The following is a 25,745-nucleotide window of genomic DNA, read 5'->3' as shown; positions in this document are numbered from 1 at the left end:
CGGACTCTCAACCGCTGCGCCACCAGGGAAGGCCTATTATGCTCATTTTTAAAACCTATAAAATGACATAGCAATTTATGAAAGTAGTATAGTACATTCTAGAAAGTTACAAATACAATAGGCAAAAATAAGAAAATGAAAACACCATATTCCTACTATTCAGAAAATATTAGTGTTAACATCTTATTATGTGAACTTCTGAAATTTAGAAAACTTACTTATCTCCCACCAAGCCTAATTTTTAAGATTATTGTCTAAAAACATGATAAAGAAATTCTTTTTTTAGATGTAGAACCTGAACATTGGCCCTTTCTTTTTGTTTGCATTCCTGTTTTACTGTTATGTAAGCAGTACATAAACAGTACTGCATTCCTGTTCTACAGGAATCATAATCATTCCTGTCTGGGATGAATCCAGCTGAATATCAGACAGGTTGTATTCAGCAAAGGGCAAAAAAATAAACATATGACTAGATCAAAAAATTATTCCAATGTATCAGTTAGCTATTGCTGGGGAACAATCACAAAATCTCATTGGCATAAACAATAAGAATTTATTCTTGATTACATACCTTTGGGTCAGCTGCAGTGATTCTTATGCTACACGTCTGCAGATCAGCTGAAGTGGCTCATTTGGGGGTCCAGGCTAGAGGGTTAATAGCTATCATGGTTTGTTCTTCTCATAATAATGGCAGAAGCAAAAGGGGACAAGCCCAGTAGGGGATTAACTAGATAAACACATACATCCCAGAGGCTAAGTCAGATGTCAAGCCTGAAGTTAAAATGATGGGAAAGATCATACCTACCATGAGTGTCCCTGGCCCCAAGGCCAAGGCAAGGGTATAGACGTATAACTGTTCTACAGAGAAATGAAAAATTAGGACTTATTTAATCTACCATACTTCCTTCCATATGTGTATATTTATTTATCTACCCATCCATCTATCTTACAAATAAAAGCATAAATATATACACATAAGCATTATATACTATACATATATACACAGACATACAAACAAGATAAACTAAAACTTGTAGCTGTGTGTCAAAATTCTTTATGAAACACGAAAATGGATGGCATATGGAAGCAAGGTGATCAACTAAAGAAGCTAATATAATGGACCTGGTATAAACTGAGAAGGTTTTGGAGAGTGTTATGTGTATTGAAAAACATAATAAAGAGTAAATATAGAAGCATTTCACGGACAGGACCAACAGAAATTTGATGAGAGATTGGATACTAGGGACGAGGATGGGGGGAATTAGGGTTAAAATGGAGTGAATGAGAAGCTATTAAAAATATCTACAATTCTGTGAGCCTAGGGAACTTGGGGAATCATACTAGCATGGACCAGAAGGAATTTGTGAAGGGTGACTGGAGAAGGGTTGATCTTTTCATGGTTAGGTTTCAGGTATCAGCAAACATCAAATTGGTCATGGTCTCCAGATGACTGGGTTTGGTGGTGTGTTGAGACAGGAGCACTAATTAGCTGTTCTTGTGACCATGGCCCAGTTCCTAATATCTCTTCCAGCTCTTAAATTCATAATCCTTTCACCTTTATTGAGACTTAGAGTTGGATCAATCTGAACAAAGTATTTTCCCAAAGAGTTTAGAAAGAGAGAAAAGAACAAGATTTATCTGTGCAGGGTCAGATGATGTCCTCCAGATAAATGTTCTTGGCCGGCATAGTGTTGTTGTTCTTCTTTCTTTTTTATTCTTTTTCTTTCTCTTTCTTTAACTTGAGAACCTGTAGGCTGAATATACTTTTCTGGTCCAGCCACAGACTCCAGAAACCCCTCTTATCTTAACTCCACCCACTTCACACGTTTACATTAACTCCTAGACCTGGAAGACTTTTGGGATTTTGATCCCTGCCCTAAGACTTAGGGTTTACTAATTGCTGATGAGAAGGTGGAAAATACTCAAAGAAAATCAGGAAAAACCAGAGGTAGGCGAGCACTGAGTCATGAAAGTTGAAATTAAATAACATTTTAAAGAAGTACTAAAATTAGCTGATTGGTCCAGAAAGCTGAAAAGTCAAGCTTGTTAAAATCTTTGTTGTTCCTTTACAATTTGACGAGATTTTCAACTCTGCCAAGAGTGGAAACAATATCTTTTCTATGTTCTGAAACTTTATCTTACAGTTAGGTAACAATGCTACCCTCTACAGGTGCTTTGTCAATTTCAAAAGAAAGAAAAGGAGGAAAGGGCATGGACACGGAAGAAAAAAGAGAACAAAGGATTTAAAGTTGCCTCACTGTTCCAAATAGTAATAGAGTTCTTGTCTAGAATAACCCAGGTGGAACAGATCTTTTTGCACACTTAGCACTTTTCCAGAAGCAATGAGAAATGTGGAAATAGGTTTCCTACGTGTGGGTGTATTCAAGAAATACTCTTTTTTTTTCATTAACTATTTTCTCTAGCTTAAATGTCTCTCCTAACAAGCCGTTTTTCTGTTCAATCCCTTCTGTAGAAATGACTTGTTGATGGTCTGTCGCCAGTTGAACATGGAAGAGTCTGTGGCTGAGATCATGAACCAACTGGGCGCTGATGAAAATGGGAAGATTTCCTTTCAGGATTTTACAAGGTGCCGCATGCAGCTCGTCAGAGAAATTAGGAAGGAGGAAGTAGGCCTTTCTGAGAAGTCAGACAATTCCTGTAAAAAGAAGAAGCTGAGGGACAGAATTGCTTCCTGGCCCACGAGCAGTGACAACAGTTTGGGTAGGTACAACCCCGTGACAGTTCATAATGCACCCCTGTCCCCACTTCGTGACCTTCGTGAGACTGGCCTGCCCAGCCTGATGCCTTCTTGTCCCCAGGCTGTCCTCTGGACCACACTTGCTCTGGGTGAGCGCTTGCTAATCCCCCAGTTCTGTCCTGTGGCTTCCCAGTTCCTGGTTTACTGCTTTCTTTATTTTAGTTCTTCCATTTCCCAAGTGTAATAATGCACTCAAATAGCTACTGGGGAGGAAGGGCAAACTGGATGGGAAAGGTGGTAATTGAATCAGCAGGTCTCAGAAACTCTTTAGGGACTTCTTCAAAGCTTGGTTCAGATCTGCACAGTGAGGTTTTTAACCATTTCTTTTTTATTTAATGTGTAAAAATGTTTCTACAAACTGTTTTCCTGTTCCTAAGTATTATTGTTTCCTACTAATGCAAGATAAGCAACTAGAAAGAAAATTCTGAAAAATGTTGATAATTACTGAAGCTGAGTGATGGGAACATGGGGTTTATTGTACATGTTTTTGAGAACTCAAATATACATATTTTTAGTATGTTTATAAAAAGTTGAAAAGAAAAAATGCATCTTAAAGGGATAGCCTGAACCAAGGGATACAGGAAGTATCTGAATTTTCTGCCTATACTTTAGGGAACTTTTTTTCCTTGGAAATGTCTCCTGGATCTCCCTCTCTGTTTCTTTCTCCGCTCGGTAGATCTAGTGGCAAGAAGTGAAGCTCCATGTTAATTGTCCATCATTTGTTAAATACATACTAATTAGCTTGGATGATTCTGTACTGTCCCACAGAACACACACACACACACACACAGAGACATGCACACCCTGAATGGTGTTCTGGGCAGTGGAATAATTGGGAGCATTATTATTGAGTAATTGAAATAATAAAAATGCCCTCCTATCCCCTATGCCTTGCTATCTTAATGCATTCCATTTTAGCTGCAAATTAGGTATCTGGTAATTCATATGCTCTTAGTGTAATATGTAGAAATATTTAATTTTTGAGCTAACATTTTTCTGAGTATTAGTGTATGTTCATTACAGAAAAATAAGGAAAAAAAGGCAAGCAGAAGAAAACAAAAACCATCCGTAATATCTTACTACCCAGAAATAACAACTACTGTTTACATTTCTCCCTCTCTTTCTCATGTGGTGTGTGTATGTGTGATTTAATTGTTTCTTACATATTTTTTCACATACTTTCCATATAATTTTGTATCCTGCAGTTTTTCCTCTGCATTTTCCTCATGCTTTTAAATAGCATTAGAAAACATGATTTGTAATGGTTGCATCATGTAAAATGGACACTAAGAATTGGTTTATTAAATGAAAGGATGAGTAGAATTCTTTTTGCTAAGCTGTATTTTCTAATTTTTCTGCCAAGAACTTGGACTTCTTCTATAAGTACATAAGCACACACACATACATATATTTGAAGGGTTAAGTAAACTGTGGTATGTTTCAACAATTGAATACCATATAGCCATTAAAGTAATATATAAATGTGTATCAAATGTGTTTACAGAAGGAATACTTGTATGAAAAAAAATTATACTAACTGTTGAAAATTGTATTTTAATGTGTGGTGTTTATAAAATATCTTGAAAGGAATGGTTTTGATGGAACTGCTGCCCACATCTAATTGGTTTGACCGTCTCATAAGATTGCCCCAACTAAAGAAAGAGTTGAAAAACAACTCCTTTTTATCCTTTTCTATAACCACATACTCTTAGAGAAAGAAGAGGTGAGAGGAGGTGAATCGTAAAACGTATCATGAACTGAGGAAATGCCAGCACACATAAGACCATTTACCAATTTATCCTGGTAGTTAAAGCTTCAGAGGCAGCTTATGTGAGTGGGAATCCTGGTTCTGTCACTTACTGCCTACACAGCACTAGAGAAGTTACTTAATCTCTCTGTGTCTCAGTTTCCTCATTAAGTATTACGTGAGAACAATTATTGTTATTTGGAGGAATAAAGAAGCTAATATAGGGATTCCCTGGTGACGCAGTGGTTAAGAATCCGCCTGCCAATGCAGGGGACGTGGGTTCGTGCCCCGGTCCAGGAAAATCCCACATGCCGCGGATAGGCTAGGCCCATGAGCCATGGCCGCTGAGCCTGTGCGTCCGGAGCCTGTGCTCCGCAACAGGAGAGGCCACAACAGTGAGAGGCCCGCGTACCGCAAAAAAAAAAAAAAAAAAAAAAAAAAAGAGTAGTAATACCTGCATTATAGGGTATTTGGAAGGACTTAGTGGGATATCACTTGTAAAGTTCTTACACAGTGCCTGTTCACATTAGGTTTTCAATACACAATAACATTACGTTAATTATCATTATCATCTCTAATCCTTGCGACTACATTCCAGGTTTAGAATAGAACCCTCCTTGTGTAGAGGAGGACACTGAGGCTCAGAGAAATTCATTGATTTGCTCTAAGCCACACAGCTACTAAGGAGTTGAGAACACTAAGACATCACCTATTGAAAGAGATAATTCTTTGACTCCCCTGCAACTTTTGCTTAGAAACTTCATCTTCATGACCAAGATGCAAACTAAAAAGAGCACTGCCATCCAGAGACCACTTCCAGCAATTGCAGACACATGGTGCCCAGGGTCTTGAGGAGGGATCTGAGGACAAGGCCTGTTAGAGAAGCCCATCTCTTTGGCAGCAAAGTGACAGCATGCATTATGCCAAAATAGTTATAAGGTTGTGTGTATGCTACCTAATTTCCCATTGGAAAATAAATAATCTAGATTCGTTATAATTATTTGTAATTTTCATTTAAAAATTTTGTGGTTAAAAGCTTTTCATTTTGGGGGGAAAGGATAAATTGGGAGATTGGGATTGACATATACACACTACTATATATAAAATAGATAACTACAACAAGAACAGCCTCTTAGTTCCCATAATATGACTAGGTGAAGGAAAATGCAATAAAATATGATTTAAAGGGAAAAAAATAATAAAACAGATAACTAATAAAGACCTACTGTATAGCACAGGGAACTCTACTCAAAACTTTGTAATGGCCCATATAGAAAAAGAATCTAAGAAAAGAGTGGATATATGTATATGTATATCTGATGCACTTTGCTGTACACTGAAACTAACACAACATTGTAAATCAACTATACTCCAATAAAAATTAAAAAAATTTTTTTTTATTTAAAAATTTTTAAAATTTAAATCACATATAAAAAATTGTGATTTAAATTTTTTTTCAATTTTCTTTGTGATGAGGGAAGACTCTGGAATTTTAAAAAATTCCTAGCATTAGGTATTTATGTATGTTAGCAATTCCAACAGAACCTTTATTCAAACGTGCCCTTTTAAATAAACAGTTTTTTACTTCAACTAAGCTGTGAACTTTAGACATGATTTCTACATATTCCTGTCAAATGTGTGAATTATGTGAAAGAGGTACTGCTTCAGGGTGATGACCACTAAAAAATAAATGGCTGAATTGTCTGCGGAGAGCTGATATGAGCCTGCAAGCTTGCCTAATGAGGTCTGTGCTTTTCATATCTTTGGGAGCACTTTTTTTCTTCCTTTGGTCAGGTCTCAGAGAGTCCAGGAACTTATTTGAATCAAATCCCCATGGTTTTAAAACATTGCTTAAGACAGCAGACATTAAAATCTGCTAATTAATGCAACTAAATTTAACTTATGCTAAGATTAGAAAACTGGGCACAGTTTCCAATAACCTGTATCTTCAAAGATGCTTTATTGGCCTTTCCTTGGTATATATTCCCACCTGATGTGTCAGCTTCATTAATTACTGCTCTGATAGTGCCCCTGTGGTCCAAAAGGAGCATATAAAGTACTTAAGTTTCTTGGAGAAACTAATAGGAAGAATTTTCCTTAATGGAACTCAAAGTAAAAAGTTAGATCAAAGAATACATAGTTAGACAGGAAGGACTCCAAACCCCACAAGTCTGAGGAAGGAAATGTAAGGAGATATCCTGATTCCTTGGCACATTTAAAGAGACAAGCAGCCCCCTGAATTTTGGTTTAGTATCTTGCTTTTAAAAAATTAAAACTAGGGCTTCCCTGGCGGCGCAGTGGTTGAGAGTCCTCCTGCTGATGCAGGGGACACAGGTTCGTGCCCCAGTCCGGGAAGATCCCAAATGCCGTGGAGCGGCTGGACCCGTGAGCCATGGCCTCTGAGCCTGCGCATCCGGAGCCTGTGCTCTGCAACGGGAGAGGCCACAACAGTGAGAGGCCCGCGTACCGCAAAAAAAAAAAAAAAAAAAAAAAAATTAAAACTAAAATTAGTTAATATATGCGAAACCTCTAGTCCTGAAACATCCCAATTTTTTCAGAATGAATGGTACTCTTAAATATTGTTGGGGTTTTGTCTATGTGTATAAATATTTTTCTAAACTCTTAAAACAGGTTAAATTAAGTGAGACAGAGGGCATTTTCCAATTCAGCTGCATTGACACTAGTATGTAGAGTTATGGCTGGTAAATTTAGAGAATCAAATGTGGTTTAAGCTCTCTATGGACTCTGGATGAGAAATTAATAATTAACACAGAGTCTTTTAAATAAAATCACTCATTGAGAGTGTTTCATTGTTAAAAATACTGCTCAGTTAGCATAAAACCAGACTAAAGTCACAGCAGTTTTTAGCCCAGTTGAAGTTTTCAAGGAGTTTGGTTTTTTGTTGGTGATACTGGTAGTTTTTTTACATACTCTAAGCCCTATGTCATAGGGTTTAACAATATGTTTATTTAATTTATCCTACCCCTAGAGGCCTCTACATTCTTTAAATAATAGGTACCATGTTAACGTTCTTCTGTTGCATACTGAGAATACTGTCAACGACTGTCTGTAGATTGACTGTTTTTAGAGTTAATTTGGGTAGATTTAGTTCTTGATTAACTTAGTCCACTTGTATCCCTTTTTATTAATCATTGTCCTTCCTGGCCTTGAGCAGTTCCTAATACCCACTGATTCACCTGTTCATACGTCTCAGATTAGACCTGCCATGGTCCAGATCTGGGTCTTCCTCCCCATCCTCTGAATTACTGCGGTTTCCTTCTAACAGTTCTTTTTGTCTAATTCCAGTTGATGCTGCTATGACTTCCAAATATTTTAAATACGTACTTATGGTAAAAATGCACTGATTCTCTCTTGCCTACTTAAGAGACTCTCTGAACTCTTTTGGATGTCAAGACTCCTTACCATCCAGTGGGCTCATCCTACCTTACTCCATCTTGTTCCCCATTACTTCTTCACATGGACGCTTAGCTTCAATAATGCTGGCCTTCTAATTGATACATTCTCCTCAAGCCTACGTTTTGAGTTTTGTTCCTTCTGTACTATATTAGTTAGAGCTTTTTGGTGACAAGCCACAAACCCTCAACACTAATATTTTGAAGGAAAAGGGGAAGGGGAGAAGGAGAGGGAGGGAGGGGAGAGGGAGAGAGAAAATGTGAATATATTGGAGGATCTAGGCAGTTAGATCTAGCATGAATAGCTCCAGAGATTCAATGCCATCAGTCTTCTTCTTTCCCTGTTTCAACCCTTTCCTTCAGAAATAGCTTTATTCTCAGGCTCCTGTGGCCTACAGCAGCCCCAGGATTACTCCCGTTCTGTTGAGTAACTACAAGAGAAAAGAGTGATCTTTCTCTTCACAGCAGCTCCACAAAATTCCTGGAAATTGGTCTCATTAGGTCTTCTTGGGTCATATACCTATCCTTGAACAAGTCCCTGTGGCCAGAAGAATGCAGTGGTCTGATTGGCCAGGCCTGGACCCCACACTCAACCTATAAGATTGGAGTGGAGTTGTTTCTATCCACATCATATGGACTGAGAGTTGAGGAAAGGAGGGAGGGAATCAAGGTACTGTCACCACAAGAAGAGTAAATGGATGCAGGGCAGGTAAAAAGAGCAGATGGCCACCACATGGTCCTATGTGTAAATCTTGCCTCCTATCTTTTCATTCAATATATACTCTTGCAATCCTCAAAAGGCTTTAATAATGCTACATTAAACTGACATGTACACATATATTTTGCAACTAGGAGATTCACGTGTGTCTTGTCATAAAGCCAAATTGTAAAAATTTTAATGCATTCTGTTTTTAAATGTGCTTCTATTATATCCTATGCCTATCCGTCACTGTAATTATGAACCATCCTGTGTTATAATTGTACATTTATATTTCTTTCTTCTCAACTAGATTATGTATCCTGGGTGAATAACAGAGAGCCTCACACATGCCAAGCACTGGATGAACGTTTGATCAATAAATTAACATATCAATGAGCAAAACTGTTTGATACTCATAGTACCTAGTCTTAGGTTTAGTAACTATTTGCTGATTTATTGTCAGTCTTCAAAGCATGGGCCTCTTTCTTTGAGGTAGAACTATTCCTTTCAAATAAGACATGTGTTTGGACCTAGGCATTTTTTTAAAAGAAAATTAGTCCAAGTAATGTGTTACAGATCAATCTTTTCAAGATTAATTTTTTCCTTTAAATCTATTCTTATCTTGAGGTTATAGTCTCAAGCTGGATATAATAAAAGTACCAGAACATTGAGTTCATTTCAGCTAGTGTCTAGTATGCCTTCACTGTGACACTTGCTGCTAAAGTGACAAAAGAAGGAGAAGGTTTGCTGTCCTTGATTGAAAAATATGGCCACAATATTTTTCAGCTCTTTTCCCACACCCCTTGAATCTAGGGTGGCTTTGTGGGTTATTTCGACCAACAGAATGTGGCAAGAGTGAAATTGTGCGAGTTCTGGAGCCTAGGCTTCAAAATGCCTTGCAGCTTCCTGCTTCACCTCTTGGAACATTCCTGCAACCATGCAGGGAAGTCTGGGCTAGACTAACAAATGGTGAGAGACCGCACAGAGAGGCCCAGCCAATAACCAGCATCGAGGCCCCAGACACATGAATGTGCACATCATAGTTTCTCCAACCCCAGTTGAGCTATCAGATGACTGCAAGTCACGTTAATGATCCTAGGTGAGATAAGATGGAGAACTGCCCAGGTGAGCCCAGCCCAAATTGTTGACCCCAGAATCACAAGAAACAGTAAGTTGCAGCTGTTTCAAGCTACTAAGTTTTGTGATTGCTTGTTACATAGCAGTAGATAAGTGATATATATATATAGGGAATTACCCTTAAGAAGTTTATGAAAGTATTATGAATATGAGGCAATACAAAAGACCCCAAGCCATCTATAAATTAATTGCAACCCCTATCAAAATCCCAGTGGCATTTTGCACAGAAATAAAAAAAAAACGAGCCTAAAATTTGTATGGAACCACAAAAGAGCCCAAACAGCCAAAGCAATCCTGAGAGAGAAGTACAAAGCTGGAGGTATTGTACTTTCTGATTTTAAGCTATATTATAAAGGCATAGTAATCTAAACAATATGGTAGTGGTATTAAAAACAGACACATAGACTAATGGAACAGAATCAAGAGCTGAGAAATAAACCCACGCATATACAGTTAACTAATACTTGGCAAGAGAGCCAAGAATACTCAATGAGGAAATGATAGTCTCATTGATAAGTGGTGTTGGGAAAACTGGATATTCACATGCAAAAAAATGAAATTGGACCCCTATCTTATACCACTCATAAAATTAACTTGAAATGGGTTAAAAACTTAAATGTAAGATTTGAAACTGTAAAACTAAAACTACTAGCAGAAAACATAAAAGTTCCTTGATACTGTCTTGACAATGATTTTTTTTAATATGACAACTAAAAGCACACACAACAAAAGCAAAAAATAAACAAGTGGGACTGCATCAAACTTAAAAGTTTCTGTACAACAAAGAGACAATCAGCAGAATGAAAAGGCACCCTACAGAATGCAGAATATATTTGCAAACCATCTATCTGACAAGCAGTTAATATCCAAAATATGTAAGTAACTCATACAACTCTATAGCAAAAAAAGAACAAACTATCTGATTAAAAATAGAGGACTTGAACAGACATTTTTCCAAAGAAGACATACAGATGACCAATAGACACATGAAAAAATGTTCAACATCACTCATCATCAGAAATATGCAAATTGAAGCCACGAGATATCACTTTACACCTGTTAGAATGACTATCATCAAAGACAAGAGATAGGTTGTTGGTGAGGGTGTGGAGAAGAGGGAACCTTGTGCACCGTTGGTGGGAATGTAATTAGTACAGCCACTGTCAAAAATACTATGGGGCTTCCCTGGTGGTGCAGTGGTTGAGAGTCCACCTGCCGATGCAGGGGACACGGGTTTGTGCCCCCGTCGGGGAAGATCCCACATGCCGCGGAGCGGCTGGGCCCATGAGCCATGGCCGCTGAGCCTGTGCGTCCGGAGCCTGTGCTCTGCAACGGGAGAGGCCACAACAGTGAGAGGCCCGCGTACCAAAAAAAAAAACAAACTATGAAGTTTCCTCAAAAATTTAAAAATAGAATTAATATATGATCCAGAAATCCCACTTTTGGATATATATCTGAAGAAAATGAAAACACTAATTCAGAAAGATATCTGCACTCCCATGTTCATTGCAGCGTTATTCACAACGGCCAAGATAGGAAAACAACCTAAGTGTCCACTGATAAATGAATGATAAAGAAGATGTGGTATATATGTACAATGGAATAGTATTCAATCATGAGAAAGAAGAAGATCCTGCCATTTGCAACAACATGGAGGGAACTTGAGGGTATTATGCTAAATGAAATTAGACAGAGATACAGGCCTTCCTCAAAAAGCAAGAAAAAATCTCAAATAAACAACCTAACCTACCACCTAAAAGAATTAGAAAAAGAACAAAGTCCACAGTCAGCAGAAGGAAGGCTATAATAAAGATCAGAGAAGAAATAAAACAGAAATCCAAAAAAACAAAAGGAAATATCAGTGAAACCAAGAGCTTTTTTTTTTGAAAAGATAAACAAAATTGATAAACCTTTAACCAGGCTCACCAAGAAGAAAAGACAGAGGACCCAAATAAACAAAAAAGAAATGAAAGAGGAGAAATAACAGATGCCACAGAGATACAAAAAAATCGTAAGAGAATGCTATGAACAGTTACAGACCAACGAATTGGACAACCTAGAAGAAATGAACAAATATCTAGAAACATACAGCCTGCCAAGACTGAGTCAAGAAGAAGCAAAGAATTTGAACAGATCATTAGAAATGAAGTAGAATCTGTAATTTAAAAAAAAGAAAAGAAAAAGGTCCCTGCAAATAAAAGTCCAGGACTGGATGGCTTCACTGTGGAAGACTACCAAACACATAAAGAAGAACTTAAACCTATCCTTCTCAATCCGTCTCAAACTATTCCAAAATTTTGAAGAGGAGATAACACTCCCAAATTTATTCTACAAGACTACCGTTATCCTGATACGAAAACAGACAAAGACACTACAAAAAAAGAAAATCACATGCTAATAACTTTGATGAATATTGATGCAGAAATCCTCAACAAAATATTAGCAAACTGAATCCAACAATACAATGAATGATCATAAACCTTGGTCAAATTGGATTTATTCCCGGGTTGCAAGGATAGTTTAACAGAGGCAAATGAATCAATGTGATACACCACATTAACAAAAGGGAAGATGAAAACCACATGATCATCTTAATAGACGCAGAAAAAGCATTTGACAAAATTCAGCATCCCTTCATGATAAAAACTCTCATCAAAGTGGATATAGAGGGAACATACCTCAACATAATAGGGGGCATTTATAACAAACCTACAGCCAACTAATACTCAGTGGTGAAAAGCTGAAAGCCTTCCCGGTAAATTCAGGAACAAGAGAAGGATGCCCACTATCAATACTTCTATTTAACATAGTATTAGAAGTCCTAGCCACAGAAACCAGACGATATATATATATGTGTGTGTGTGTGTGTATACACACACACACACTCACTCTCTCTCTCTCTCTCTCATCTACCTTGGAGTACTTGGGTGGAAAAGACTGAGAAACACTGTATTAAAGGATCTCTTTAAAAGTATATGAACCTTGGAGCTTCTTTCTCTTCTAGTTTGTTTTCTTGGGCTGTTTAAGGCTTTTGACATTTGAGCTGACAATCACTCTGGTACCAGATAATAACCTACAGAGTCCATCAGGGTCAAGGAATAAAGAGGATCTAAGGCTGCCCAAACACTGTCACGGTCACCAGCAAAGGCACTTTCTGGAGTGGCTATTGCAATGGCTTTGATAGTTTTAACAACAAAAAAAAGGAATAGAGGTTTCAACTCAGCATATACAGGGAAGCAATCCTGCAGGAAAATCTTGATTACCCAGCAGGAGCTTCTATGTGGCAAATCTTGCTTTCAAATTATGAGTGTAATTAAGGATGTAACATCATAATGGCCTTAATATATCTCACAGATTTAGTAACCTGAAGATCAGCAGCGTCCATTAAAACCAAACATTTTCCTTTTCCCTAACCCAGGGAAAGTGTGAAACACTAAAATAGAGAGAAAATCTGTTTGGGTTTAGTCTGAGAAGTCATGTCATTTGCCATGAACAGACTAAGCGACCTTCTGAACAAGGCAGTGGGATAGGATATTGTAAATCATTTCTCCCCCGTCCCCGGCATCACCAAGTTATGTCCTCATTGGTTATTTAAGGTGTTGTGTGTTCTCAGAAGATTGAACACACATATTAAAATGTAAGTATAAAACAGCTAACAAAACCAAAGACAACAAATGTTTTTGACATCATCTGAGACAGTGAGAATGATCAAGCGTCATTTGTATGTTACTTATCTATCAGAATGGAAATGTTTCTGTATTGGGTATATTTGAACTTCCAATTCTGTATGTTTATGTGCATGTAAACTTTAAATATTCTGCACTTAAGATGTCAAATTCTATTTATGGTACACTGGCTTTCATCTCTCCATCCTGAAGTCACTGCAGACAGAACAAAGAAACAAAGTATGATGTATTTTGTTTTTAAACTTCTAAGCAAGCATGTGTAAGATCAGTGGATTCTCAGGTATTTCTTGAGATATTAAATAATTTAGATTTCTCTTGTAGATTAATAGTACCTCACGTAATAAAGTACACTGTTCTGTGGTGGTCTAAATTCTTGTAAAGTGATGTCTCAAGTAGTGCAAACTGGTTCTGTCTTACTTCCTGATTTTTGTCTTTTATCAGCATTTCAAGCTATTTGATGCTGCTCTTTTTGAATATATTATTTTAGCCTCATTCCCAGTGGCATTAATCACTTCATTTTAGTCAGCAAAAGACAAAGAGTTCATGGAAATCCAGGTGTGTTTATCTCAGGTGGTAATCCTCACATGAAGGGTGCCAGTGATTACTTGTGTTGATTGTATCTTTTGAACTACATAGAACCCAATAAAATTGTTCATCTTTTTTCTCTCCAGCATGATTTAAGTGCACCAATTCGTTAAGTGTCACTGTTTTTATGGGATGTTGAAACCATTCCAATTTCAGTGGCAGTGATACAACTTGGCATGATTTTAGATACTTTTCATGGAATAAAAATGATTACTTGGCTGAGATAAAGGCTCAGTCTGCTCGCAGAAAGTATTTAGTTTGGCCAGACTATTTCATTGTCCATTGTTCATTCTAGAGAAACTGTCACTCAACATTATAAGCACAAAAGCACGGGAAGGCTTATTTCGCTTCCTGTTTTATCTCTTGTAAGACTACTGCAAGTTTGTTGGAGAACATAAATGAAAGAGCATTAATAAATGACTGTTTAAATCAGTTAAATCTTTATGGTTGTTTTGGAAGAATTTTGTATGGTTTCCAGTTGATCCATTTAAGTTTGCTATCTACAAGAAGATCTAGTTGAAGGAGAATTTAATCCGATACCTTGTGTATTTATTTAGCTCTCATTTATGAATACATATCAGTCAGTTCTAGATAAATTTTAATGCAAAAAATTACCATGTCAGATTTCTCTCTTGGTATTTATGTTTTCTTTGATTTATCTGATTTAAGATTTAGAGTACTTGATAAGATTTTGCCCTTGAATTATAAGATTACAGCCCAGAGAATCTGTTAAATACCATCTAGTTTCACCATCTGTTTAGTATAGATGAGGAAATGGAGAACTGGAGGATTAAATAATAACTGTTAGGTCACAGAGTTAGTTGGTGGCATGGCTGGGACTAGACTGGAGCTCTCCTGGCTCCTAGTTTGTTCTTCTGCTAATTCACACTGCTGTGTTCTTTCCTCTTTTTCTCTTGCTGTATTAACAAAAACTTAGAATTCCAACCTCTAGGATTGTTTGTTTTTCTATTAGGAATTTCTAGATAGAGATTTAGAACTCTGCACTCCCTGAACTCCTAAAGAGTAAATTTAGTTACCAATCTCACCTACTTCAGTTGCTTTAACGCCACAACCAAGACACTCAAAATGCTTATGTTTTTCTAACACTTTACACTTTGCCCTTTTTTTTTTAGCTTAGGTTATACTATTCTTCAAGGGATTTTTTTCACTTAATCTCATTTGGATAACAGTAACTAGGTCTAGAATCTATGGATGTAAACATTAACCTTTTCACCTTGCCCTTTGTATGTCAACATAGTACTTAAATGTCATCTATCTCCAAACTTGCCACTAGATGGTACTGGTTCTTGGGCAAAAACCCTGATAAAAAAGGACCCCATTGTTAGTGTCCACCTTGCGTATGAAATTGAGACTATAGTTTATGGTATATACTTAGGTCTACAAGGCCACAGCCCTGGGATGGGTGGGGTCTCCCCTGAACAGGAAGGTGATTTCTGATTGTTCCTACCAGTCCATCACCTGGGAAAGACTAGGTCCTCAGATACAGAAGCGTAGCTCAAAAGGAAGGGTTGCAAATGCTTACTGAGGGCAGGTAGACAACATAAATGAGTGAAGTTGACCAGATGGAGGCTCCAGCAAACTGGAGGACACGTGCCCATTTGCAAAGAGGCAGCCAATGCTCAACTACAGCCAAATGTGGGAATGGGAGCCAAATGTTTCCAGACATTGTATGTGTGTGTGTTTGTGTGTGTGTATATATGTGTGTGTGTTCAATACCAGAAAATATTTTTACTTTTTAAAAATCTGATCTCTCCAAATTTTTAATACTGATGACTAAATTTTTAAAAAATGATTTTTGAGTAGAATCAACGAAATATAACTGTGGACCAGATATAGTTCATACCCACCAGTCTGCAGCTTCTATCAGAAGGAAGTCTTAAGTCAACAGAGTAGGAGGTGACTTCTTTTTGAGCCTTCGCCCCTTGCTTTTGTAATAAGAGGAATTTGACTATCTAGTTTTATGCTCTTAAATGCTGGGAATTGGGATAATATCATAACATAGGCTGGACTGGGAATTAGGATGGGATAGGGATAGTACCCACAAAAAGTAAATCTCCACTGATATGCCTGATTATCAAGTTTCATGCCATTTCTATGTTAATTTCTCCTTTTATGTTTATAAAATCTTTTATGAATGCTGCCACTTTGCTTTGTTTGTGGTATTAAGGAAGAACAATTGTCCATTCTTAGGCCACAATGTTGGAGGGGAAACAACTCTGCCTCTTCATGGCCTGGGAGTAGTTGCAGGGATAATTAGAGGGAAATCCTGAAGGGGAAGGGGAATTATGGATGATAACAGTTGAGATTATGAGGTTCTGTTACATCAACTGTTGTGGAGATTTTCCCTCCATTGCCAGGTTTGTTTTTATTAAGCGAGTTGTCTATCTTATACATTTCTGCTGATTTGCTTTGTTGTTGACTAAGCTGTACTCTTAGAGTCTATTCCTTTGGTTTATCCCAAGGAATGCTTTTGTCCTCATTTTTTAAAAGGCAAACACCAGAGAATATGTTTAGCCTTATCAGTCATTCATACTGTGTGTTAGTAAAATGATCAGGTTTTTTTACTTGAGCTGGCTCTCTAATGAGGGGAATCCACAGGAGAGATTCTGAAGAACAAGTGGGAAGGGGGAGAATTAGTGTTATGGAAGAAACCTGAGGAAGGAAGAAAGCGGTAAGGCTGGTGAAAAACATTTTGTCTTTTTCACTTCTGCGTATGCCTGGTCTGATGAAGTCCCAATTCATCCAGTATGGCACAGATCAGTGTTTCCTAAGCTAAGCCTGATAGGCTTCCATAATTTGGGGAATGGGGAACTGAGATCTTAGAGCTGGAACAGGTCATAAGGAGGTCATAAGGCCCAAAGGAGCAATCAACTAAGGAGCACCAAGACATCTGAGGAATTCCTCTAAAATGAAAGATAGAGACCAAAACAAGTAGAAAAACTTAAAGGGAACAGAGACTCTGTAAGGAGAATACTCAAAATAGTCCCTCTTTCACATACTGTGAAATACAGGAAAAAGTATTGTATCCATAAAAAAACAAAAACAAAACAGGATAAAGAGAAACATTAAAAAACCTGCTCTGGAAAAAACATAGCATAAATTATAAGCTCAACAAAAAGAATGAGAAATAAAGATAAGAATATCTTCTAGAAAGAGAAGCAGAGAAACAAAGAAATTTAAGATAGGAAAGAAAAGATAAAAATTAGAGGGCTGGTGCAGGATGTTTACCACCCAAATAATAGGCATTCTCAAAAGAGCAAAGAAAACACAGGGGGAGAAATCGTCAACAAAATGGTCCATGAAATTGTCCTCCAAACTGAAGAATGTGTTTCCTGATAGAAGGGGCTGACCAAGCATCACCTACCACAGAATTTTAAGACACACATCATTGTGAAATTTCATAACACTAGGGACAAAAAAAAAAAAAAAAAGATTCTTCAGACTTTCAGAGGAAAAACAAAAGAGCACAAGTATAAAAGATTTGGAATCAGAATGGCTTCTGACTTCTCAAAAACAATGACAGACATTAAATTAGCATTGTCTTCAAAAGTCTGAAGAATTGTTTCCAACTTAGAATTCTTTACCAACTATTAATGAAGTATAAGGATAAAATATAAATGTTTTCATGCATGCAAAGTCTCAGAAAATTTATTTCCCATGCCTAATTTCTTAGAAATCTACTAGACTTCCCAAAAAAAGGAGTTAACCTAGGAAGAAAAATACATGGAACCATGAAACAAAGAGTGAAAACAAGTTAGAAGTGAAGCATAATGGTCTTTGGAACCAGTCTGGACTACAGCAGGTCAAAAAGCTCCAGATAAGTTTTTCTGACTAAATTTGATGGAATATCTCTGCATCTTAAATTATTAAGAGGAGATTTAGATAATTAGCTAAGAAACTGAGGCTGAATTCATGATACATAGAAAACTAAACAAAGATACAAAGTATTAATTTTAGGGAAAACAAGATTATTCAAGAAAAGAAAAGTAGGCATGGCCCATTTGTGAATATGTAGTTTACATCATCATAATTCACACAAGTCATATTTTAAAGAACAAATATGGATTCCCATATCAAGTAACATGATTAGATATCAGGATATATCTTCCAGCTGAAACAGGTTGTAAAGCTGAAATGACTATAGTTTTAAAGCCCTCCTTTAACACCCTGAATATCTAGTGAAATAGTAAAATTTGTGAATCTAAAAATATGTCAGTGAGGAAGCTTGGAGCATCAAGCCACTTTTACCTTGAGATTATTGTCTGAACCTGGTAAAATTGAATTTTGGATTACATGACCTTGTGGGTTCTGGGAACAGAAGACAAATTCCAAGGACTGCTCAGGTAGGGAATTTTATAAAATATACCTTTATTTCAAGTGCTAGAATATTAGAGGGCTCTACCCTTTGTGTAAAGTTGAACCAGAAGTCTACAACCCTCAGAGTATTCTAAGAGAAGTTGCCTTGGAGATGAGTAAAGCAGTTCTAAAAGTATCTCCACAAATAATTTTCCAAGGAATATGGGCAACTCAGTATCTAAAATTACTAAGTATATCAGGAGACTACATACCATGAGCCGGAATTAACATAAAAAACAAAGCCACCAAGATTTCATTTATTGGAATTATCAGACTCAGAATATAAAGTAATTATGTTTACTATGTTCAGAAAGAAAATATAAGGTAGAAAAAGAAAACCAAAAAACCAAGCAGATTTGAAAAAGAACCAAATGGACATCTAGGAATGAGAAATGTTATAGTTGAAATAAAACAATTAAAATTAACAACAAATTAGTTAGAGATAAAGAGAGAATTAGTGAAATAGAAAAAACATTAGACGACATTATAAAGCACAGAGGAAGAAACACATGTAAAAGGTAAAATATGAAAGAGAGACATAACATAAAATTGGATTCTCAGAAGAAGAGGAAAGAAAGAATGAAGCAGAATAAGCATTTGAAGTAATGGCTTAGAATTTTTGAAAACTAGATACTAACCAGTAGATTCCAAAATCCCAATGAGTCCTGAGCAGGAAAAATTACAAGAAATATACATACCAAGTAACATAATTAGATAATTAGACACATTACTGTGAACCTGTAGAACACCAAAGATAAAGAGAAAATCTAGGAAAGTATTTTTTTAAGAGGCAGATTACTTTCAAAGGAGCAACAGTTAGGCTGAGAGCGGAGTCTCAAGAATAATGCAAGACAATGGCATTCCTCTGTCCTCTGTGTATTGAGAAAGGTAATTGACAAGCTAACACACCATACCCAGCAAAAGTATCTTTCAAGAATCAGGGTGAAATAAAGACATTTAAAGACAAACATGAACCTAGAGAAGACCTTCATTAAGATAAATTCTAAAGGATATATTTAAAACAAAATGAGAGTGGTTCCAGATAGAAGTTCTGAGTTGGAAGGGAGAAAGAAGAATAAAGTGTTAAATATGTGAATAAACTTAAATAAACAGGAAAAAGCAATAATACTTTTCTTGGAGTTTTAAGAGAAAATAAATATTCAACAATAGAAGCATATAGGTTGAGAGTGGGATGAATAGATTTTAAGTTTTCTAAGGTTCTTATATTGTCCAGAGCTAGGTAAAGATATAGATAAACTTTAGATTTTGATAAATTAAGGATGTATGTTGTGACGTCTATCATAATCAGTAAAATAGAAAGCATTTAACTCTCAAACCTATAGATGTAAAATATAGAATGAGAAAATGTTTCAAAAGGCAAGAAAAGAGAAAGAAATATAGAACAAGTAGACATATAGGGATAACAAGATGAAAAGAGATTAATCCTTCTATTAATATTTCAATTAAATGTAAATAGATTAAATTCTATAGTTAAAGACATAAGTGGTAAGAGTGGATTGTAAAAATCTGCTTATGGGCTGTTTATAAGGGATAAATCAAAAACCAGTGAGGGACTTCCCTGGTGGTCCAGTGGGTAAGATTCCATGCTCCCGATGCAGGGGGCCCGGGTTTGATCCCTGGTTGGGGAACTGGATCCCATGTGCATACCGCAACTAAGAAGTCAACATGCCGCAGCTAAAGATCCCACATGCTGCAATGAATATCCCACATGCCGCAGCTAAGACCTGGCACAGCCTAAATAAATAAATAAATAATAAATAAATATTTTAATGAAAAGCTTGAAAGAAAAACAATGGCAAAATGTATGTTAAGCCTTCCTCAACAAAAGAAATCTGGAGTAACTATAATAATAGGAAACAAAATTGTCTTTAAGTTAAAAAGTAGGGTGTGGGTTTTTTTCCTGACACCAAATAGATCACTCCAATACTAAGTCTCTGATTCTCTGACCCAACCAGGTGTCCTACAGTTCAGTTCAACTCTGATGCTACCTGGAGTTAGCACAGACCCCACAAGTTAAGGCATCAATCCCACAACCCTGCCTCAACTTCAGACATCACCCACAAAGGGGATCCCCAGGCTACCTGTACCTCTTCCTGGCCAACTACAAATTCAGGGGTTTCCACAACACCCTTCTCAGGTTTTATAATTTCTAGAATGACAATAGAACTCAGTAAAGTGCTATACTTATTATTACAGTTTATTGTAAAGGTATAATAATTGAACAGCCAGATAAAGAGGTATATAGGGCAAGACCCAGAGAATCCCAAGCACAGGAGCCTCTGTCCCCGTGGAATTGGGTTGCACCACCTTCCCAGCACGTAGATGTGTTCACCGACTTGGAAGCTCCTGAACCCCATTGTTAAGGGGATTTTATTATGTAGCCGTGGTTGATTAAATCAACTGCTGATGGCTGAACTCAGTCTCTTGCCCCTATAACTCCCCTTCTCCAGTCCTTTTGAGTCATCTCATTAGTATACAAATGATACTCTTACTCAGGAAATTCCAAGAATTTTAGGAGCCCTGTGCCAGGAAAAGGGAGCAAAAGCCAATATATATTTTTTATTACACCATAAAAATTTCAAAATGGTGAAGGATTAAATTCACCAAAAAGATGTAACAATTTTAAATTTGTATTTACCCAATAAAGAAAGTCTCAAAATAAATGAAGTAAAAATTGACACCTATAAGAGAAATATACCAATCCATAATCATTATGAAGGATTATTAGAATATTTCTCATTAATTGCTGGAATAAGCAGACCAAAACAAACAAACAAAAGCCAAAATAAATAAGGCTCTGTAAGATTTGAACAACCCAATTAATAAATGACCTAATGGTCATATAAAGCAGACTCCATCCAACAACTATAAGATATACTTCTTTTTTCAAGTGTACATGGAACATTTGTAAAATTTGATCATGTACAGGCCATAAAACAAGTCTCAACAAATTTAAAAGGACTGAAATAACATAGGCCATGTGTTCTGAATATAATGCAGTGAATCTATAAATCAAAACACTACCAAAACCCCATATGATAGGAAATTAAGAACATACCTTGAAATAGTTCCTCAATCTAAGACAAAATTATGAAAATAATTTGAATTGAAATTCAAAATAATTTGAAGTGAAAGATTATGAAAATATCAATTGAAATGCAGCACTTAGAGGAAATTTTATAGCTTTTTATGCATATATTAGAAGATAAAAGAAAAAAGGCTGAGTTGAGCATCCATTCCAAGAATTTAGAAAGAGAACAGCAAAATAAACACAAATACAAGAGAAGAAAGGATATAATAAAGATAACCCAAATCAATGCAATAGAAAACAAGCACACAATATAGAGGGAGGCACAGTATAGACTAAAGATAGGTTTTTCTAAAAGATTTACGAAATTGATAACTTCCTGGCAAGAATGCTAAAGTGAAAAAAGATAAGGCACAAATAGTTGTTAAAGGAAAAAAATAAATAAAGACCATTAGAGAGCAAGGATTGAATACTGAGTGGGAAAGTTTTACTGCCAAACAGGCAACCCAATCAAGCGTGGAGTCCAGGAAGGCTCTCCAGGTTGAGGTCAGAGGGAAAGAAGACCATGAACTCTCTTTGTCCAGCATTAGGAATGCAAAGCACCTGGGCACTGTTGATTAGCAATATCTGGGTTTGTTGGCTGAGGTCATATGCTATGTAGGCGTAGCATGTTTGTAGCAGGAATAGGGCATCCAGGGGCCTCTAATTTGCTCATATAGCAACTGAGTCAAGATTATATCACCCAGTCAAGCCAAATAAGGGATTATTATACCCAGTATCAGGAGTGAAAAGCAGACATTGCTAGAGATGCTGCAAACATAAACAAAAAGAAGATATTATAAATAGTTTTCTGCTGATATAATTAAAAGTTTAGAAGAAATAAAGAAATTTCCAGAAAATAGAACTTACTAACACTGATTCATTAAGGAATATAAAATCTGAATTAGTAGATGGGCTTCCCTGGTGGCGCAGTGGTTGAGAGTCCGCCTGCCAATGCAGGGGACACGGGTTCATGCCTCGGTCCGGGAAGATCCCACATGCCGCGGAGTGGCTGGGCCCGTGAGCCATGGCCGCTGAGCCTGCGTGTCCGGAGCCTGTGCTCCACAACGGGAGAGGCCACAACAGTGAGAGGCCTGCATACTGCAAAAAAAGAAAAAAAGAAAAAAATCTGAATAGTTTTATAATGCGTTAAGGAATATAAAATCTGAATAGTTTTATAACTAAGAATGAAATTAAAATAGTAATTAAAAAAAAATCTTCCCACAAAGAACACTCAAGACCCAGACAACTTCACCAGCAAGGTCTACCTAACACTGGAAGAACAAATAATTCCAGTCTCACATAGACTCACACATAACCTTGATACCAAAACATGAGAGGTTCAGTGTAAGAAAGAAAAATTATAGGCCAATTTTACTTTTGAACAGAGATGCAAAAATTATAAACAAAATACTAGCAAACCAAAATCAATAATACATAAACAAGATATCACACACTTTGACTATGTTGGGTTTGTCTCTTGAATGCAAGCTTGGTTTAACATTGGAAAATTAATATAACCTACCACCTTTTAAAAGCTTAAACGAAAATGCCAACTTTTCAGGAATAAAAAATAATTCTATTTTTTGCTAAGAAGCTGGAATCAGCATTCAATTTTTGTATTCCTATTTGAGTATTCCCCACCTTCCCCTACCCTTCCCCGGCATCTTCCCATTTTGATTAGACTAATTTTCATCCAAGAAATACGACCATCCCTATGGGCATGCCAACCAAAGGATGTGTATGATGCTTCTCCCCACAGAGAATAGGTCCAGATTAGCATGATCCCCATTTAGTCTTATGGTACTTAAAAATCAGTGACTACCAAGGGCTTACTGAATACATGGTCCATTAATATGCCTTGTAAGAGAAGGATAAGTTGATCCAAAATACCAAGAGAAACAGATCTTTTTAAAAAAATCTTAAAGTCTTGTAGACCATAGGTGTTACCCCCCCAACCCCAAGCCAGCCTCAGGGTCAAGTGAAACTCAGTTAACTCTTCTTTACTCCAATGCCTCCTCATTTTAACACACTTTCCCTAAATTCTCCTTTGAATTCTTTAGCCCCGAATCAACCCTCTTGCTTATCTCCTTCATAGGTCTAGTTTAGACAAACCAAGATAGCAAGCTGCCAAATATTATTTTTAGTTTTTTAAAAAGGTTAAAGATGATTACCACCACATCTTTATTAACTGCTGAAGGGCAGACACTTTGCCTTTTATATTATAGTTGGTAAAGAACAGAACAATAGACTCTCAAGCTGGAGAAGAATTGTAAAGGCTGTTAGTTCCAGCTATCCCTTTGGTTGTCTCTAAACTATCTTCCATTTAGTGTTCTCAAGCCTGTGCTTAAATACATTAAGGACTGTTGAATTTACTTGTACAGAGTGGAACATTAAGAAATATCCACTAATGATGATGTTGGTAAGCGCACTTCAATAAGAAATACATTTCTTCATTTCTTTCTTTCTTGTCACCTATCAATAGTCTTGGGGTCAGGGGAAAGGGGAGGGAGTTGCATTTCAAAATGCATCTTCCACTGTATTCCTAATGTTCCATTGAAATTCAGTGTATTGTCCCCAGATAGGACACGTGTGACCTGTATTCAAAATAGGATGCTAATAGACTCACTTCCTAAAGATTGCCAAAGGCCAAAGAACTGACTTTTTTTTTATTGGAGTAGAGTTGCTTTACGATGTTGTGTTAGTTTCTGCTGTACAACGAAGTGTAGCAGCTATATTTTACATATATCTCCTCCCTCTTGACCTCCCTCCTACTCCCCCCACCATCCCACTCATCTAGGTGAGCGCTGAGCTGAGCTCCCTGTGCTATACAGCAGGTTCACCTCCCCTTAGTAGGATATGTGCTTCGAATTACTTTTTGTTTTTTTGTTTCTTCTCAGATGGATACATAGGTTTTTTTAACTATCCTTTCCTACCCAATTCTCCTTGAGACCACAGACACAGATTTTAAGACAATTGGCCTGTGTTTGCATGTAATTTGTGCTGTAGGAAGCTAGAGGCCCTCATGGGAATTGAGCTCCTGAATTTTGTACCAAGAATTGACATTAATAAATGACCAAAGACTCATATGGTGATTCTCCTTTGGACTAAAGGATTTACTGCTGCTTCTGTTGATGTTAGTATTATCTAGAAATAGTAAATGTGCTATGACAGGGAAGGCTGACACCTGGCAGCCAATTTGTTCAAATTCCCCTGTGCTTCTTTCTGTCGGTGGGGTAGTTCTGAATTCAGAAAGGTAGCTGCTTCCAGTGTTTCGAAAGGAGTATTTTCTCTCTTGCCACTGAAGGTAATAAATTAGGCAGTGTTCTCTAAACAATCCACATAAATGAAAGATTAATGACCACTCATAAAATACTGTTAATACAGTATTGTCTCAGGATCCCCTAAACACTCTGCATTATCACCTGCCTGTGATGTGATGAGAGGCCCCGGGCATTCAAATGAAGGATGGAAAAGAAAGAACTGGAGGTAGAAAACAGGGGTGTCTAGGGTGGCCAGAGCACAAGTCTGATGAATAAGTCATATCTACTCAGCCCTTGCTGCTGCCACTGCTGGGCTGTGCAGATTTCCTTATGGTGCTGGCCACAGGTGTTAGGAAGGCCAGGTGTCCTCTGGACATAGGAATTGGCCAAGTAGAATAGAGAAGCAAAGTCTATCAAACCTGATAACCAAAGACTGTGAGTTGTTAATGGAATATTCCATGCTCAGAGAAACATAACTTTGGCCGTGACCTAATTGGCTACTTTTATTGTCTGTAATGCTGATATTAAGTACAAAACTATTGATGAAAATTTAGCCACTGGTTAGGTGCCAAAGGTTTATTTTTTAAAAATTGGTCATTTTGGACTTCCCTGGTGGAGCAGTGGTTAAGAACCTGCCTGCCAATGCAGGGGACACGAGTTCGATCCCTGGTCCAGGAAGATCCCACATGCCACGGAGCAAGTATTGAGCCCACGCGCCACAACTACTGAGTCTGCCTGCTGCAGCTACTGAAGCCCATACGCCTAGAGCCTGTGCTCCACAACAAGAGAAACCATGGCAATGAGAAGCCCTCGCACCACAACGAAGAGTAGCCCCCACTCACTGCAACTAGAGAAAGCCCACGCACAGCAACGAAGACCCAACACAGCCAACAATAAATACATTTTTTAAAAATTAATTAAAAAAAAGCTCATAAATAAAAACAAAAAGAATTGGTAATTTTAACAGGTACCTTTCAGAACCTGGGAGGTA

General features: G+C 37.2%; 1 protein-coding gene across 1 annotated transcript in view; it reads left to right on the top strand.

Moving 5' to 3' along the window:
• The window catches only part of MCC (MCC regulator of WNT signaling pathway), a 430,805-nt gene that overhangs the window by 73,715 nt on the left and 331,345 nt on the right, over nucleotides 1–25,745 (top strand). Inside the window, exon 2 of the mRNA XM_004267446.4 lies at nucleotides 2,474–2,721. Within this exon, the coding sequence (XP_004267494.2) occupies nucleotides 2,474–2,721 (248 nt within the window). The remainder of the gene's footprint in view (nucleotides 1–2,473; nucleotides 2,722–25,745) is intronic.

Source organism: Orcinus orca, chromosome 3 (genome assembly GCF_937001465.1).
Source record: "Orcinus orca chromosome 3, mOrcOrc1.1, whole genome shotgun sequence".
NCBI classification, from domain to species: Eukaryota; Metazoa; Chordata; class Mammalia; order Artiodactyla; family Delphinidae; genus Orcinus; species Orcinus orca.
This window is presented reverse-complemented; position numbering and strand designations above follow the sequence as displayed.